We start from the raw sequence: 13,538 nt of genomic DNA, 5'->3' as shown, positions 1-13,538 counted from the left end.
AGCTAGCATGATGTTTTCATGGTTTGTCCGTTTTTTGATGTCATTGCTACGCTAGATCATTGCACATCCCGGTACACCGCCGGAGGCATTCATATAGAGTCATATTTTTTGTTCTAGTATCGAGTTGTAATATTGAGTTGTAAGTAAATAAAAGTGTGATGATCACCATTAGAACATTGTCCCATGTGAGGTTATCAAAATAAAAGAGGCCAAAGAAGCCCAAATAAAAAAGAGAGGCCAAAGAAGCCCACCAAAACAAAAAACAAAAATAAAAAAAATGAGAGAAAAAGAGAGAAGGGGCAATGTTACTGTGACGCCCGGATAATCAAGCTACAGAAATTCTCTGCTAATGATGCCATGTCACTTCGATTACTGTTGCTAATCACGCGTTAGTTCGGAACCGATTCAAAATTCAAATTCAAAATATGGCAAACAACAAAAGTTTTCAAACATTAAAACAAAAATGTTCGGTTAGTGCCAAGTATTACATGGGTGATTATGGTGGAGAAACCACACTTTTATAGAATGCTTAAAGGCTCTAAGGTAATTAAAACAGTAGTTAAAACAATTAAATAAATGCCTTTTGTATTTTATAAAATATTAAACTATTCATTTAGTTGCCAAAAAGATAATGGGGAAGTAGCATAATTAATATAGCTAATTTAGGATTTTACATTATAATTTGTAAAACTAAAATAAAAGAGGAACTAAAATAAAACAGTAAAAGAAAATAAAAAGGGGCCTAAGTTCTACTGTGCACTTAGGCCTACTAGCTACAGGTGCGGCCCAGCCCACCTGGAGTCCCCTCCTTCCTCCTACTGCTCATCCGAGCTCGGTGGCCGCCGGGCGCTCGTCCAGGCCGCGGATGGCCACGCGGCGACCATCTGCCGAGCCCCCGCACGGCTAAGGCCACCCCCGACCCCCGGGAAACCCTAGCTACCCCCAGTTTTCCCCCTCGCTCTCTCTATCGCTCCCGCTGCGAGCTTGCCCGAGAGCTCGCCGCCGCGACGCTCGATCCCGCGGCCACCGTGCCCCGATTGCCCCGCTGACGTGCCCGAACGGCTCCCCGACGTCGACTACGTCGACTACGCCGAACGGAACGAGCTGGGAAGCCTCCACGCCGCCGCCATCTTCTTCTCCTTCCTCGGATCGCCGTCGTCTATCGTCGTCGATTCCGGATGCTCCGCGCCTCCCCGAGCACACTGCCACTTCCCTACGGCTCCCGGTGAGCCACCACGTCTCCCCCCTCGCTCCCCCGCACAGATCCATCACCGTAGCCGCCGTTGCCATCGCCGCCCGAAGCCCACTCCGCAACGGAGCTCGTCACCGTCGTCCTCTTCGATGCCGTGCTCACCCGAGCTCGCCACCGTGCTCTAGGCCTCGCCAGGACCCCGTAGAGCCTCCCCAGTAGTCCTGCCGTGCCCTCTAGCTGCAGTTCGCGCGAGGGCCGAACTCCGGCGTCCGCTCCGCCGCTCGCCGCCGTAGTTTCCGGCCGTTTACGGCCGCACCGCCACCGTAGATGGATGTGGCGTTGAACGCTTGATCGAACGAGCCTAAGCACGCCCCGAACGGGCCACCGTAGCGTTTTTCCGGCCAACTCCGGCGAGGCGCCGCCGTGTGTTGGGTCGCCGGAGTTGCTCCGGTTGCCGGTGCTGACCTGGCCCGCCACGTGGCCCTCACTTGGCCACTAACCCGCCAGCTAACCTCACTGACCCGTGGGCCCAGGGCCCCTAGTTGACTGGGTTGACTAGTCAACCCTGCTGACTGGGCACCATGTGCCACCGACATGTGGGACCCCCCTCAGTTAACTAAGACTAATCCGAATTTAAACTTAAACTATAATTAATACAACCACTAACAGTAGGTCCCACACAATTATTAGACTAATTAGATTAAACTAACCCCATTGTTAGTACACTGTCAATGACATGTTGGTCCCACTGGACCCACCTGTCTGGTTTGACTGGTTAGCCCACCTGTTGACCTGCTGACGTCAGCATTTCGTCATGCTGATGTCATAATTCCCTTTTCTGTTAAATAAGTAAATTTCAGTAAATGTTAAATCTTTGAAAATTCATAGGAAATAATTCGTAGCTCGGATGAAAATACTTTATACATGAAAGTTGCTCAGAACGACGAGACAAACCCGAATACGCGTTCTGTTCGTCCGCCACACGTCCCTAGCATAACGAACATGCAACAATCCACCTCCATGTCATGTGTTCGAAAACGCGAAACACCGGGAATACTTTCCCGGATGTTTCCCCCCTTCGCCGGTATCACCTACTACCGCGTTTGGGCACACCTAGCATCACACTTTGTCATGTCATGCATCGTTATGCATCTGTTTGCATTGTATTCATTGTTTCTTCCCCCTCTTCTCTCCGGTAGACTACGAGACTGACGATGCTGCTGGTACCCCGATCGACTACGGTGTTGACGACCCCTCCTTCTTGCCAGAGCAATCAGGCAAGCCCCCCCCCCTTGATCACCAGATATCGCCTATTCTTCTCTACACTGCTTGCATTAGAGTAGTGTAGCATGTTACTGCTTTCCGTTAATCCTATCCTGATGCATAGCCTGTCATTGTTGCTACAGTTGTTACCCTTACCTGATATCCTACTGCTTAGTATAGGATGCTAGTGTTCCATCAGTGGCCCTACACTCTTGTCCGTCTGCCATGCTATACTACTGGGTCGTGATCACTTCGGGAGGTGATCACGGGTATATACTATATACTTTATATACATGACACATGTGGTGACTAAAGTCGGGTCGGCTCGTTGAGTACCCGCAAGTGATTCTGATGAGGGGGCTGAAAGGACAGGTGGCTCCATCCCGGTAGAGGTGGGCCTGGGTTCCTGACGGCCCCCGACTGTTACTTTGTGGCGGAGCGACAGGGCAGGTTGAGACCACCTAGGAGAGAGGTGGGCCTGGCCCTGGTCGGCGTTCGCGGATACTTAACACGCTTAACGAGATCTTGGTATTTGATTTGAGTCTGGCCATTTGGTCTATACGCACTAACCAACTACGCGGGAACAGTTATGGGCACTCGACGTCGTGGTATCAGCCGAAGCCTTCGTGACGTCAGCGACTGAGTGGCGCGCGCCAGATTGGACTGGAACGCCTGCTAGGATAGGTCTGCTTCCGGACGCGTTCGCAACGTGCAGGTGTGCAATGGGCGATGGGCCCAGACCCCTGCGCCATAGGATTTAGACCGGCGTGCTAACCTCTCTGTTGTGCCTAGGTGGGGCTGCGACGTGTTGATCTTCCGAGGCCGGGCATGACCCAGGAAAGTGTGTCCGGCCAAATGGGATCGAGCGTGTTGGGTTATGTGGTGCACCCCTGCAGGGAAGTTTATCTATTCGAATAGCCGTGTCCCTCGGTAAAAGGACGACCCGGAGTTGTACCTTGACCTTATGACAACTAGAACTGGATACTTAATAAAACACACCCTTCCAAGTGCCAGATATAACCCGGTGATCGCTCTCTAACAGGGCGATGAGGAGGGGATCGCCGGGTAGGATTATGCTATGCGATGCTACTTGGTGAACTTACCATCTACTCTCTTCTACATGCTGCAAGATGGAGGCTGCCAGAAGCGTAGTCTTCGACAGGACTAGCTACCCCCCCCTTATTCTGGCATTCTGCAGTTCAGTCCACCGATATGGCCCTTTACACATATAACCATGCATATGTAGTGTAGCTCCTTGCTTGCGAGTACTTTGGATGAGTACTCACGGTTGCTTTCTCCCTCTTTTTCCCTCTTTCCTTTCTACCTGGTTGTCGCAACCAGCTGCTGGAGCCCAGGAGCCAGACGCCACCGTTGACGACGACTCCTACTACACCGGAGGTGCCTACTACTACGTGCAGCCCGCTGACGACGACCAGGAGTAGTTAGGAGGATCCCAGGCAGGAGGCCTGCGCCTCTTTCGATCTGTATCCCAGTTTGTGCTAGCCTTCTTAAGGCAAACTTGTTTAACTTATGTCTGTGCTCAGATATTGTTGCTTCCGCTGACTCATCTATGATCGAGCACTTGTATTCAAGCCCTCGAGGCCCCTGGCTTGTATTATGATGCTTGTATGACTTATTTATGTTTTAGAGTTGTGTTATGATATCTTCCCGTGAGTCCCTGATCTTGATCGTACACATTTGCGTGCGTGATTAGTGTACGGTCAAATCGGGGGCGTCACAGTTACTATCCTTTTACCACACTTATGCTTCAAAGTAGCACCATGTTCTTCATATAGAGAGTCTCATTGAGTTATCACTTTCATATACTAGTGGGAATTTTTCATTATAGAACTTGGCTTGTATATTCCGATGACGGGCTTCCTCAAATGCCCGAGGTCTTCATGAGCAAGCAAGTTGGATGCACACCCACTTAGTTTCCAGTTTGAGCTTTCATACACTTATAGCTCTAGTGCATCCGTTGCATGGCAATCCCTACTCCTCGCATTGACATCAATTGATGGGCATCTCCATAGCCCATTGATTAGCCGTGTCGATGTGAGACTTTCTTCTTTTTGTCTTCTCCACCAAACCTCCATCATCATATGCTATTCCACCCATAGTGCTATGTCCATGGCTTGCACTCATGTATTGCGTGAGGGTTTGAAAAGGCTGAAGCGTGTTAAAAAGTATGAACCAATTGCTCGGCTTGTCATCGGGGTTGTGCATGATTTGAATGCTTTGTGTGGTGAAGATGGAGCATAGCCAGACTATATGATTTTGTAGGGATGAGCTTTCTTTGGCTATGTTATTTCGATAAGACATAATTGCTCGGTTGGTATGCTTGAAGTATATTACTGTTTTTATGTCAAATGATAGACTATTGCTTTGAATCACTCGTATCTTAATATTCATGCCATGATTAGACATATGATCAAGATTATGCTAGGTAGCATTCCACATCAAAAATTATCTTTTTTATCATTTACCTACTCGAGGACGAACAAGAATTAAGCTTGGGGATGCTAATACGTCTCCGTCGTATCTATAATTTTTGATTGTTCCATGCCAATATTATTCAACTTTCATATACTTTTGACAACTTTTTATACTATTTTTGGGACTAACATATTGATCCAGTGCCCAGTGCCAGTTCCTGTTTGTTGCATGTTTATGTTTCACAGAATATCCATATCAAACGGAATCCAAACGGGATTAAAACGGACGGAGCTTATTTTTGGAATATTTGGAAAATCTGGGAGAAAGATCAACGCGAAACGGTGCCCGAGGTGGCCACGAGGCAGGGGGCGCGCCCCTGACCCTCGTGGGCCACTTGTAAGGCGGTTGATGCCCTTCTTCGGCCGCAAGAAAGCTAATTTTTGGTAAAAAAAAATCACGGCGAAGGTTTCAGTCCAATTGGAGTTACGAATCTCCATATATATACAAAACGGTGAAAGGGCAGCCCAGGAGAACGCAGAAACAGAGAGAGACAGAGAGACAGATCCAATCTCGGAGGGGCTCTCACCCCTCCCATGCCATGGAGGCCAAGGACCAGAGGGGAAACCCTTCTCCCATCTAGGGAGGAGGTCAAGGAAGAAGAGGAAGAAGGGGGCCCTTCTACCCCTCTCCTCCGGTGGCGCCGGAACGCTGCCGTGGCCACCATCATCATCACCGCGATCTTCACCAACACCTCCGCCATCTTCACCAACATCTCCATCACCTTCCCCCCTCTATCTACAGCGGTCCACTCTCCCGCAACCCGCTGTACCCTCTACTTGAACATGGTGCTTTATGCTTCATATTATTATCCAATGATGTGTTGCCATCCTATGATGTCTGAGTAGATTTTCGTTGTCCTATCGGTGGTTGATGAATTGCTATGATTGATTTAATTTTCTTGTGGTTATGTTGCTGTCCTTTGGTGCCCATCATATGAGCGCGCGCGTGGATCACACCATAGGGTTAGTTGTATGTTGATAGGACTATGTATTCGAGGGCAAGAGTGACAGAAGCTTCAGCCTAGCATAGAAATTGATGCATACGGGATTGAAGGGGGACCAATATATCTTAATGCTATGGTTGGGTTTTACCTTAATAAACGTTAGTAGTTGCGGATGCTTGCTAATAGTTCTAATCATAAGTGCATAGAATTCCAAGTAAGGGATGACATGCTAGCAGTGGCCTCTCCCACATAAAACTTGCTATCGGTCTAGTAAAGTAGTCAATTGCTTAGGGACAATTTCGCAACTCCTACCACCACTTTTCCACACTCGCTATATTTACTTTAGTTGTGTTTTTATCTAAGCAGCCCCTACTTTTTAGTTACGCCCTCTTTATATTCTTGCAAACCTATCCAAAAACACCTACAAAGTACTTCTAGTTTCATACTTGTTTCCGGTAAAGCGAACGTTAAGCGTGCGTAGAGTTATATCGGTGGTCGATAGAACTTGAGGGAATATTTGTTCTACCTTTAGCTCCTCGTTGGGTTCGACACTCTTACTTATCGAAAGAGGCAACAATTGATCCCCTATACTTGTGGGTTATCAAAGTGCTAGCTCTTAATCATACCTCATGCATGCAACCAAACACCGAGTTCATGTGCCGCTTGGGCCAATGCAGGCAACCAGTGACGAATCTTGTAACAAAATCAAGGGCAGGCTCAAAGTTTAATGATGTAAAAAAAAGGCACTAACTCCCAGCTCTTTTGTGCGAACAAGGTCAAAATTTGCTAGAATACTACTAGGAACACATAGAGGCTAAATAAAGTCACGAACTCCCAGCTCTTTTGTGCAAACAAGGTTCAAGCCGAAAAAAAGTCATTACCTACTAAAATTTTCTTTTGTATCTCTCGAGGGCAGGCTCAAGCCTATTAAAGTCTGCCCAGTTGATTCGACACTGCAGGCAACCAAACAAAGTGCACTTGTGTATTACCTAATGCAGGGACCCTAGATGCAGGCAACCAAACAACTCGCAAATGTCGCATGTGAGACTGTTTTTTCGGAACCAGGCTGGGTTAAGATGTGTATGCAACGCAATTACTATTCACTACGGCAACCAAACACGCCCTGACCGGATAATCGAAGCGTAGTGTAGGTGAGCCGGACACACCACAAGGAACATGGACAAGAAAATGCATTTGCGTGGTCGGGCCACCAGAAGCTGGTGGTGATCGGAGACCCGGTCTTGACAGCGAGGAGGAAGATATTAGCAGCAGACCAGAGGTGGCTGGCTGGGTTAGGTCTTCGTTCACTTGAAGGGCTCGACATACAGGATTTGGTCGTGTCAGTAGAGTACGGTAGCATGCATGGACATGGACCTGCCTGCATCGAGGTTTTCAGCTTCCTTTTGACTTACAGTTGTACACTTGTCATGTTTGGCATGAAGGCCACATGCAAAAAAAGTTGCACTACATGGACATTGCTGGGTTGGTCGCTACCGTTGCTGCTAGCTCCGCCTATCATGCATAGATCCAGCCGAAAGCAATGAGCATAGATACTAGCTAGGCTGTGCCATGGATTTTCTTTCCTGGAGATCTCGATCGAATCATGCACGCTTTCGAGTCGAAAGCTGAGGCCAGGCCACGTCGGCCGTGTCGATCGCCTCTTACCAGTGCAAGTGATGAGGCCAAGTGAGGAGGCGAGAGCCAGCTAGCCAGGCGCGTTTTGCTTTTCCAAAGTTGACGGATCGGATGAAAGTTGTGGATTGGAAAGATGAAAGATCCACGATCCGGCCGTCCATGGAGTGCGGGTGAAGCAAGGAAGCAAGCAAGGGCGTGTAGCTTTGTTGCTGCATGCTGTATTTTTTTGTTGTTGCCGTGGGACCGCGCGAGCGAGACATGCCGGTAAAGCCATGCAGCGGCTATGTAACTATGCAAGGACGTAGCTAGGCTTGTCGTGCCAAAAGTACAGGGCAGGGCTAGAAGATATGCTAGCTAGGCCGGCCGGCAGCACCGGCGCCGGCAGGGCACATGCTGGCTGGCTAACGGTTCAAAAGTAGCGCCTCACCGACGTCGCCAGTCGCCACGGGCCGCCGTGGCAGAAACCACAAAAGGATCTAGTACAGGACCCGGCAGGAGACACTCGCAGTACATCAGTAAGACAATGAGTGGCCGGAGACAGCTTTACAAATTAAGAGAAACTAGAGCTCGACCAAGGACACTTGCCGTTGCAGTTGAGTACAGTCGAACCTGATGTTGGAGCTCGTTAATTTGGGACTAATTCCTTTTGCTGTCACACTGCGGGCGTAGCTAGTTAGTTCGTGCTCCAAACATTTGGTGGAGCAATACGTTTGGTCCAGTGGGTCAGATGGTCCAGAGGTCAACACATATGCCGTTTGCTGGAGAATCGGACGTCGACGGTTCAGGTTTCAGATTTCGTATCTGCCATTTTCCATTTGTTCGTCAAAGAGTGGGGCAAGAGATTAGGTCGACGTGCACTCTCCTGCCTTCTCCGGGCCAACTGCATTGCCGGAGCTATATATCGCCTACTACGAGGCAGAGTTCTGGCTCACCTCTATAGCGGGGGTTACTGGCTGGCAGTGGACGCGTGTCCTTTTCTCTATGTGGTTTCTTATAGATTTTTTTCACTATTTACAGCAGTTTTCTTCAGTTTTTTTTATCTTCGCCACTACCTTTTTTTTTCATTGTTTCTTTCTCCGTTTCTCTTTTTTTCCTTTTTCTAGCACATGAATAATTTTTTTATGCATTGTACGTTTTTCCTGTACATCAGGAACATTTTTCCATACGTGTTTAACATTGTTCAAATACATGATTAACTTTTTTTCAAATATGTGTTCTGATTTTTTTTGCATATACATTGTGCATTTTTGGTACATATAAAATTATAAAAGTTCAAAAATTTAAAATACTTGATTATTATTTTTTCAAGTACAATTTAATTTTTTTTAATATGTATTAAACATTTTAACGTACACATTACATTTTTTGGAATACTATAAAATATTTCTAAAATATGCAGACATTCTTGTAAATTATTTTTTCTAAATGTCAAAAACATATTTTTCAATTTTGTGCACATTTTTTAAAACGTAACATACATTTATTTGAACGGTCTAAAATATATTTTTCATTACAGGATCACTTTTTTTACATCGCATAATGTATAAAAAAATAACGTATACATGGTTGAAACACGTGAACATTTTTGATATGTCACAAAAATTTTGTGAATGCTATCAATATTCTTTTAAATTACACTAGCTAATTTTGTGCACCGTGCTAACATTTTCCAAATTCGTGATGAATATTTTTTTAAATCTGAAATACATTAAGTTTTTGGAATATACTTCCTCCGTTCCATAATGTAGTGCATGCAATTTTCTTAAAGTCAAAATTTGAAAACTTTGACCAAGTTATTAGAGATAACTATTTGTATCTACAATTGCAGTACCAATCATATAAAGTATGAAAGTTCATCTTATAATGAATTTAATGATATAAGTTTGACATTCTAGATGTAAATGTATTTTCTCCACAATTTTGGTCAAAATTTATGATGCTTGACTTTTCAAAAAATCTATATGAACTACATTACTTAAGAGAGGGAGTGTGTATTTATAACATTTCGGAAATTTGAAGAAAAAAAATTAAAGATGGAAAACGGAAATATGGAAGTTGATTTGGGCAGGCCCATTTTACGTCCTTGAGGCAAATGCATCTGGAGGGAGCCGTGACTTGGAGCCCATGTTCAGCGGTCAATCTGGGCCGGAGACAGTGTCAAGCACTTACAGCTAGGTCCAATTCGCACGCAACACAAACAAAAAAGGAAAACGTTCAAAATCATCCGACTTACGTTTCTCTCGCGTAAACCGCCTGAAGCTAGACACGTGTCCCGCCCAACACATCGCTCGCAACCACCCTCCAGCCTTATCTCTTTGGCTCCGCACGTTCTTCCCCACTCGTTTCTTCCTTTTCCCCTTTCCTTCGTCGCCACAAGCGAGAAAGGGCCTGAGGTTGGCGCTGAAGCTTGAAGGAGGAGGCCGGAGGCTGGCGCCGCTCTTCACCGGTGCTGCAGTGCAACACGGAGAGGCCGGAGGCGGGCGCCGCTCATCGCCGGAGGGAGCTGCGTCCCCGTGGATCTCTCAACGGCGGTGGAGGTGCTGTGCGGCACAAGCGGCGCCGCGGACCCCGTGGAGCTCGCCGGCGTGGTACTACAATGGAGCTCTCGCGCGGCGGCTCCTCATGCTGCATTGCAGCGCTCATCGGCGGGTTGTCGAGCTGTAGTGTAGCGCTCGGTGCCCGAGCTTGCCGACGCTATAAGTGCAGCACAAGCGGTGATGCGACCCTGTAGGGCTCGCCAGGTGCGGTGCTGCAATGGAGCTCTTGCAGGTGGCTCCCGATGCTCCGTTGCAGCGCTCGTCGGTGGGGTCGAAGCTGCAGTGCAGCAGCTCGGTGCTCCAATGGAGTTCTCGCCGACCGCTCCCGGTGCTCCGTTGCAGCCCTCGTCGGTGGGATCGAAGCTGCAGTGCAGCACCGGTGTTCCAATGGAGCTCTCGCCGGCCGCTCCCAGAGCTCCAATGGAGCTCTCACCGGCGGCTCATCGGAGCTGTGATGCAGCGGCCAGCGACTCCCGGTGCTCCAATGGAGCTCTCGCCGGCAGTTCTCGGAGCTGTGATGCAGCGGGCGGCGGCGGCTCCAGTGTTGCAATGCAGTGCTTTGCCCCGGCGGCAGCCATGATGATTTTGCAGCGGCGGCCTAGACGGGGATCGAATAGGGATGGCTGATGCGTTGCGGAGAGGAGGGGACCGGGAGGAGGATGACGTGTCTGCGTTAACTTTTTTTAAGGGCTGAGATATAGCAGATCGGATGGCTGGCGACCCGGCTGATTTCGACCCGGCTGATTTCTCTGGGAAATCAGCCGGTTGATTTGTAGATCTGGAGATATTTCCCGGTCCGGTGGGCTCCAGAAGCCGACGCTTTTGTCCGGTCATACGGATAAGCCTCTCCGGCTTGGCTTACGCTTCAGCTTCCGCGCCTTGCTTGCTTGGTTGCCATTGCCGTCCGCTCGCAGCCTCGCGTTCTTGGATCAATTCCACGCGCAGACCACGCCACCCGTTGGAAATCCACGAGCGCGCGCGGCTGCCGCGTCCGGGAAGCCAGCAAGCCAATGCCGCTGCTCGCGCCGGGCCCGCGCGCGCTCTGCCGGGACCTCTACTGCGCCGCCGCGGCGCGGGAGCAGGCGGTCCCGTCCTCCGTGACGGCCTGCTCGACCGTCGGCGGGGCGCGGGCTCTGGGGCTGCGGCGAGGCGGCGTCGGTGGTGGTGCGAGAACAGGAAGAGGAGGGGTGAGGGCGGAGGCGGCCTACTTCTGGGACGCGTCGGTGCCGGTGGAGATGGGCGAGATCGACAGCATGGACAAGCTCGACGCCGCGCTCGCCTCCTCCGCCGAGCAAAACCAGCCCATCATCATCGACTGGTACGGCACCAGGACCACCCCTGCTCATATGCACCCTGGCCGGCTGGCCTACCATTGCAGCTTGATTTCCATAACTGCGTTGCTGCTCTGTTTTTACTAGTAAATCAGCATTCATGTCGCTGTAGTCTTCAACCATTTATCTCAGTCCTCGGATCAGATGCTGAGGCTTTAGTCAGTGTGTTCTTACCAGGATGGCCAGCTGGTGCCGGAAATGCATTTACCTGAAGCCCAAGCTGGAGAAGATAGCAGGGGAATTTCCAGGGTTGGTCTGAATTCCTTGAAATGATTTCGTACCGTATCCATAAAATTTCATGATTCTTGATATTGGGATTATTGATAGCATTTGGTATATATCCACAACATTCAATCACTGTGGAATGTGCAGGGTCAATTTATTGATTCTGACTAAACAACACATCTCCTTCTTCCGCAGAGTCATGTTTTACTTTGTGGATGTGAATAAAGTTCCACAGGCCGTGGTGAAAAGAGGGAACATAAGTGTAAGTCAGCAAATTTTAGCTTGTGTTAGGCACTTCATCAATTTGAAGGGGAAATTTGAGTACTTGTTGGCTCACAACGACTCTGATATCATCTGACAAGTTTATTTTGGTTCTGTCATGGCTCCCATCTGTCTCTGCTTTAATCTTCAGAAAATGCCCACTATTCAGGTAACGTCATATTTGTTTGCTCAAGTTCTGCATTTGTCCCTTTATGGTTGAAATTCTGAATTTCTCATGATGATGCTTGCTCCTATCCATTTCCAGTTGTGGAAGGATGGAGAATGGAAGGAGGAAGTGATAGGAGGCCACAAAGCGTGGCTGGTGATGGATGAGGTTAGAGAAATGATCCACAAGTACAAGTGACCGATTACATACTCATTATACTGTATATAGAGGTTGGAGATGATCTCCTCGGACACTGCAACCCGATCAATAAAACTATATTCCAGCTCCTTAATACAGCAGAGATGGCCTATTCTGTTGGTCTGTTGCAAAACCCTCACTTGAATACTTCAGTTTTGTAAAATGGTGTATTGATCAGAAGTTAATATTTAGTAATGGGACAGCAATCAAGAACTATATTCACAGGTCAATGGAAACAAATTCTGAAGAACTGAACAATCCACAATCACAAATGATGCAGAAGACAAACTGTGAAGAATCAAATAATTCATCATCCCGATTCAAATCAATGAACATATGTACAAGGCCCCACCCAACCTGATTTACATGCTGAGTTTTTTTAACAAATACCATTCTTAAATCTCAAACGGTCAAACCACGATAACAAACCCAGGACAGTTCAGAACAGAATTATCAAGCTCGCTAGTATCTACCCATTTGGTGTCAGAACTAACCAGCCGCTGACTCCAAGCTGCTCAATCCTCTTTGCGGCTACCCCAGCGGCGCGACGACCACGAAGAAGCCGACGAAGGCAAAGGAGAGTCGTCGTCGGTGCCGACGGGGACGTCGGAGAGCGGCGCCAGGACGCGGCGCACGCTCATGGACCGCATGGGCCGGAAGCTGAGGGACCGGAGCCTCTTGCTCTTGGAGAAGACGTCGGAGGAGTTGGTGAGGATGAGGTACACCAGCCCCTGCACGAGCAGGAACACGGCCACCTTGGCCAGCACGTCGCGGAGCTCCGGCGAGATGAGCGCCTCCTCCATGGTCATCGGCGGCGAGGGATCGGTGGATCAGCCAATCAAAGGGGATGGCGAATCACTTGTGGCAGATGATGAGGTCGCTCTTGTGTATCGGTGGATGCTTCGGCGGTGGTGGCCTCTGCCTGCTCGCCGGCTCTTTATATAGAGCTCTGCGCTTGGCTTGTGCTTGTGGATTGCCGTGGCATGTGCGACGGCGAGGCGTGATTATTTTTCTCTCGGTCGTGTACGCAAACGCAAGCGGTGAAACGTTGTGGGTTTCGTGGGCGCCTGATTGGCCGCGTTGCTTTGCCGGGAAGGAGAGGGCGGCGCAGCAGCTGCTGCTGTGGAACGAGTCTTTAGCTTCACGTTTTCATTTCCCCCCCTACTTTTGGTTTGGGACCTCGAGGTGGCGTCGTCGTGTCAACATCTTTGCGCCGCTGCAATGGTTTGACTTTGACCCGGGGGACGTGTGTCGTGCGTGCACTCGTGTGAAGGCTGCTAAGATTACTTGG

At 48.9% G+C, this 13,538-nt stretch overlaps 2 protein-coding genes across 2 annotated transcripts; one reads left to right on the top strand and one right to left on the bottom strand.

Moving 5' to 3' along the window:
• Nucleotides 1-10,886: 10,886 nt before the first annotated feature.
• LOC109739493 (thioredoxin-like 3-1, chloroplastic) lies at nucleotides 10,887-12,463 on the top strand. Its single transcript, XM_020298580.4, has 5 exons — nucleotides 10,887-11,384; nucleotides 11,575-11,646; nucleotides 11,818-11,884; nucleotides 12,035-12,052; nucleotides 12,149-12,463. Exons 1-5 carry the CDS (start codon nucleotides 11,077-11,079, stop codon nucleotides 12,245-12,247), a joined length of 564 nt encoding a protein of 187 aa, XP_020154169.1. The 5' UTR covers nucleotides 10,887-11,076; the 3' UTR covers nucleotides 12,248-12,463.
• Nucleotides 12,464-12,538: 75 nt separating this feature from the next.
• Nucleotides 12,539-13,263, bottom strand: LOC109739494 (uncharacterized). The gene has a single exon (XM_020298581.4). It carries the CDS (start codon nucleotides 13,054-13,056, stop codon nucleotides 12,763-12,765), a length of 294 nt encoding a protein of 97 aa, XP_020154170.1. The 5' UTR covers nucleotides 13,057-13,263; the 3' UTR covers nucleotides 12,539-12,762.
• Between the last annotated feature and the right edge of the window lie 275 nt (nucleotides 13,264-13,538).

This window comes from Aegilops tauschii, chromosome 6 (genome assembly GCF_002575655.3).
Source record: "Aegilops tauschii subsp. strangulata cultivar AL8/78 chromosome 6, Aet v6.0, whole genome shotgun sequence".
Classification (NCBI taxonomy): Eukaryota; Viridiplantae; Streptophyta; class Magnoliopsida; order Poales; family Poaceae; genus Aegilops; species Aegilops tauschii.
The sequence above is the reverse complement of the archived record's forward strand: the minus strand, read 5'-3'. Positions and strand labels throughout refer to the sequence as shown.

What these genes read in the sequence shown, in the direction of transcription:
- LOC109739493 (XM_020298580.4), top strand. Translation starts at nt 11,077, where the DNA reads ATGCCGCTGCTCGCGCCGGGCCCGCGCGCGCTCTGCCGGGACCTCTAC. An exon ending in CAGCCCATCATCATCGACTG is followed by an intron (nt 11,385 to 11,574) that starts GTACGGCACCAG and finishes TGTTCTTACCAG; the next exon opens with GATGGCCAGCTGGTGCCGGA. An exon ending in ATAGCAGGGGAATTTCCAGG is followed by an intron (nt 11,647 to 11,817) that starts GTTGGTCTGAAT and finishes CTTCTTCCGCAG; the next exon opens with AGTCATGTTTTACTTTGTGG.
- LOC109739494 (XM_020298581.4), bottom strand. Translation starts at nt 13,056, where the DNA reads ATGACCATGGAGGAGGCGCTCATCTCGCCGGAGCTCCGCGACGTGCTG.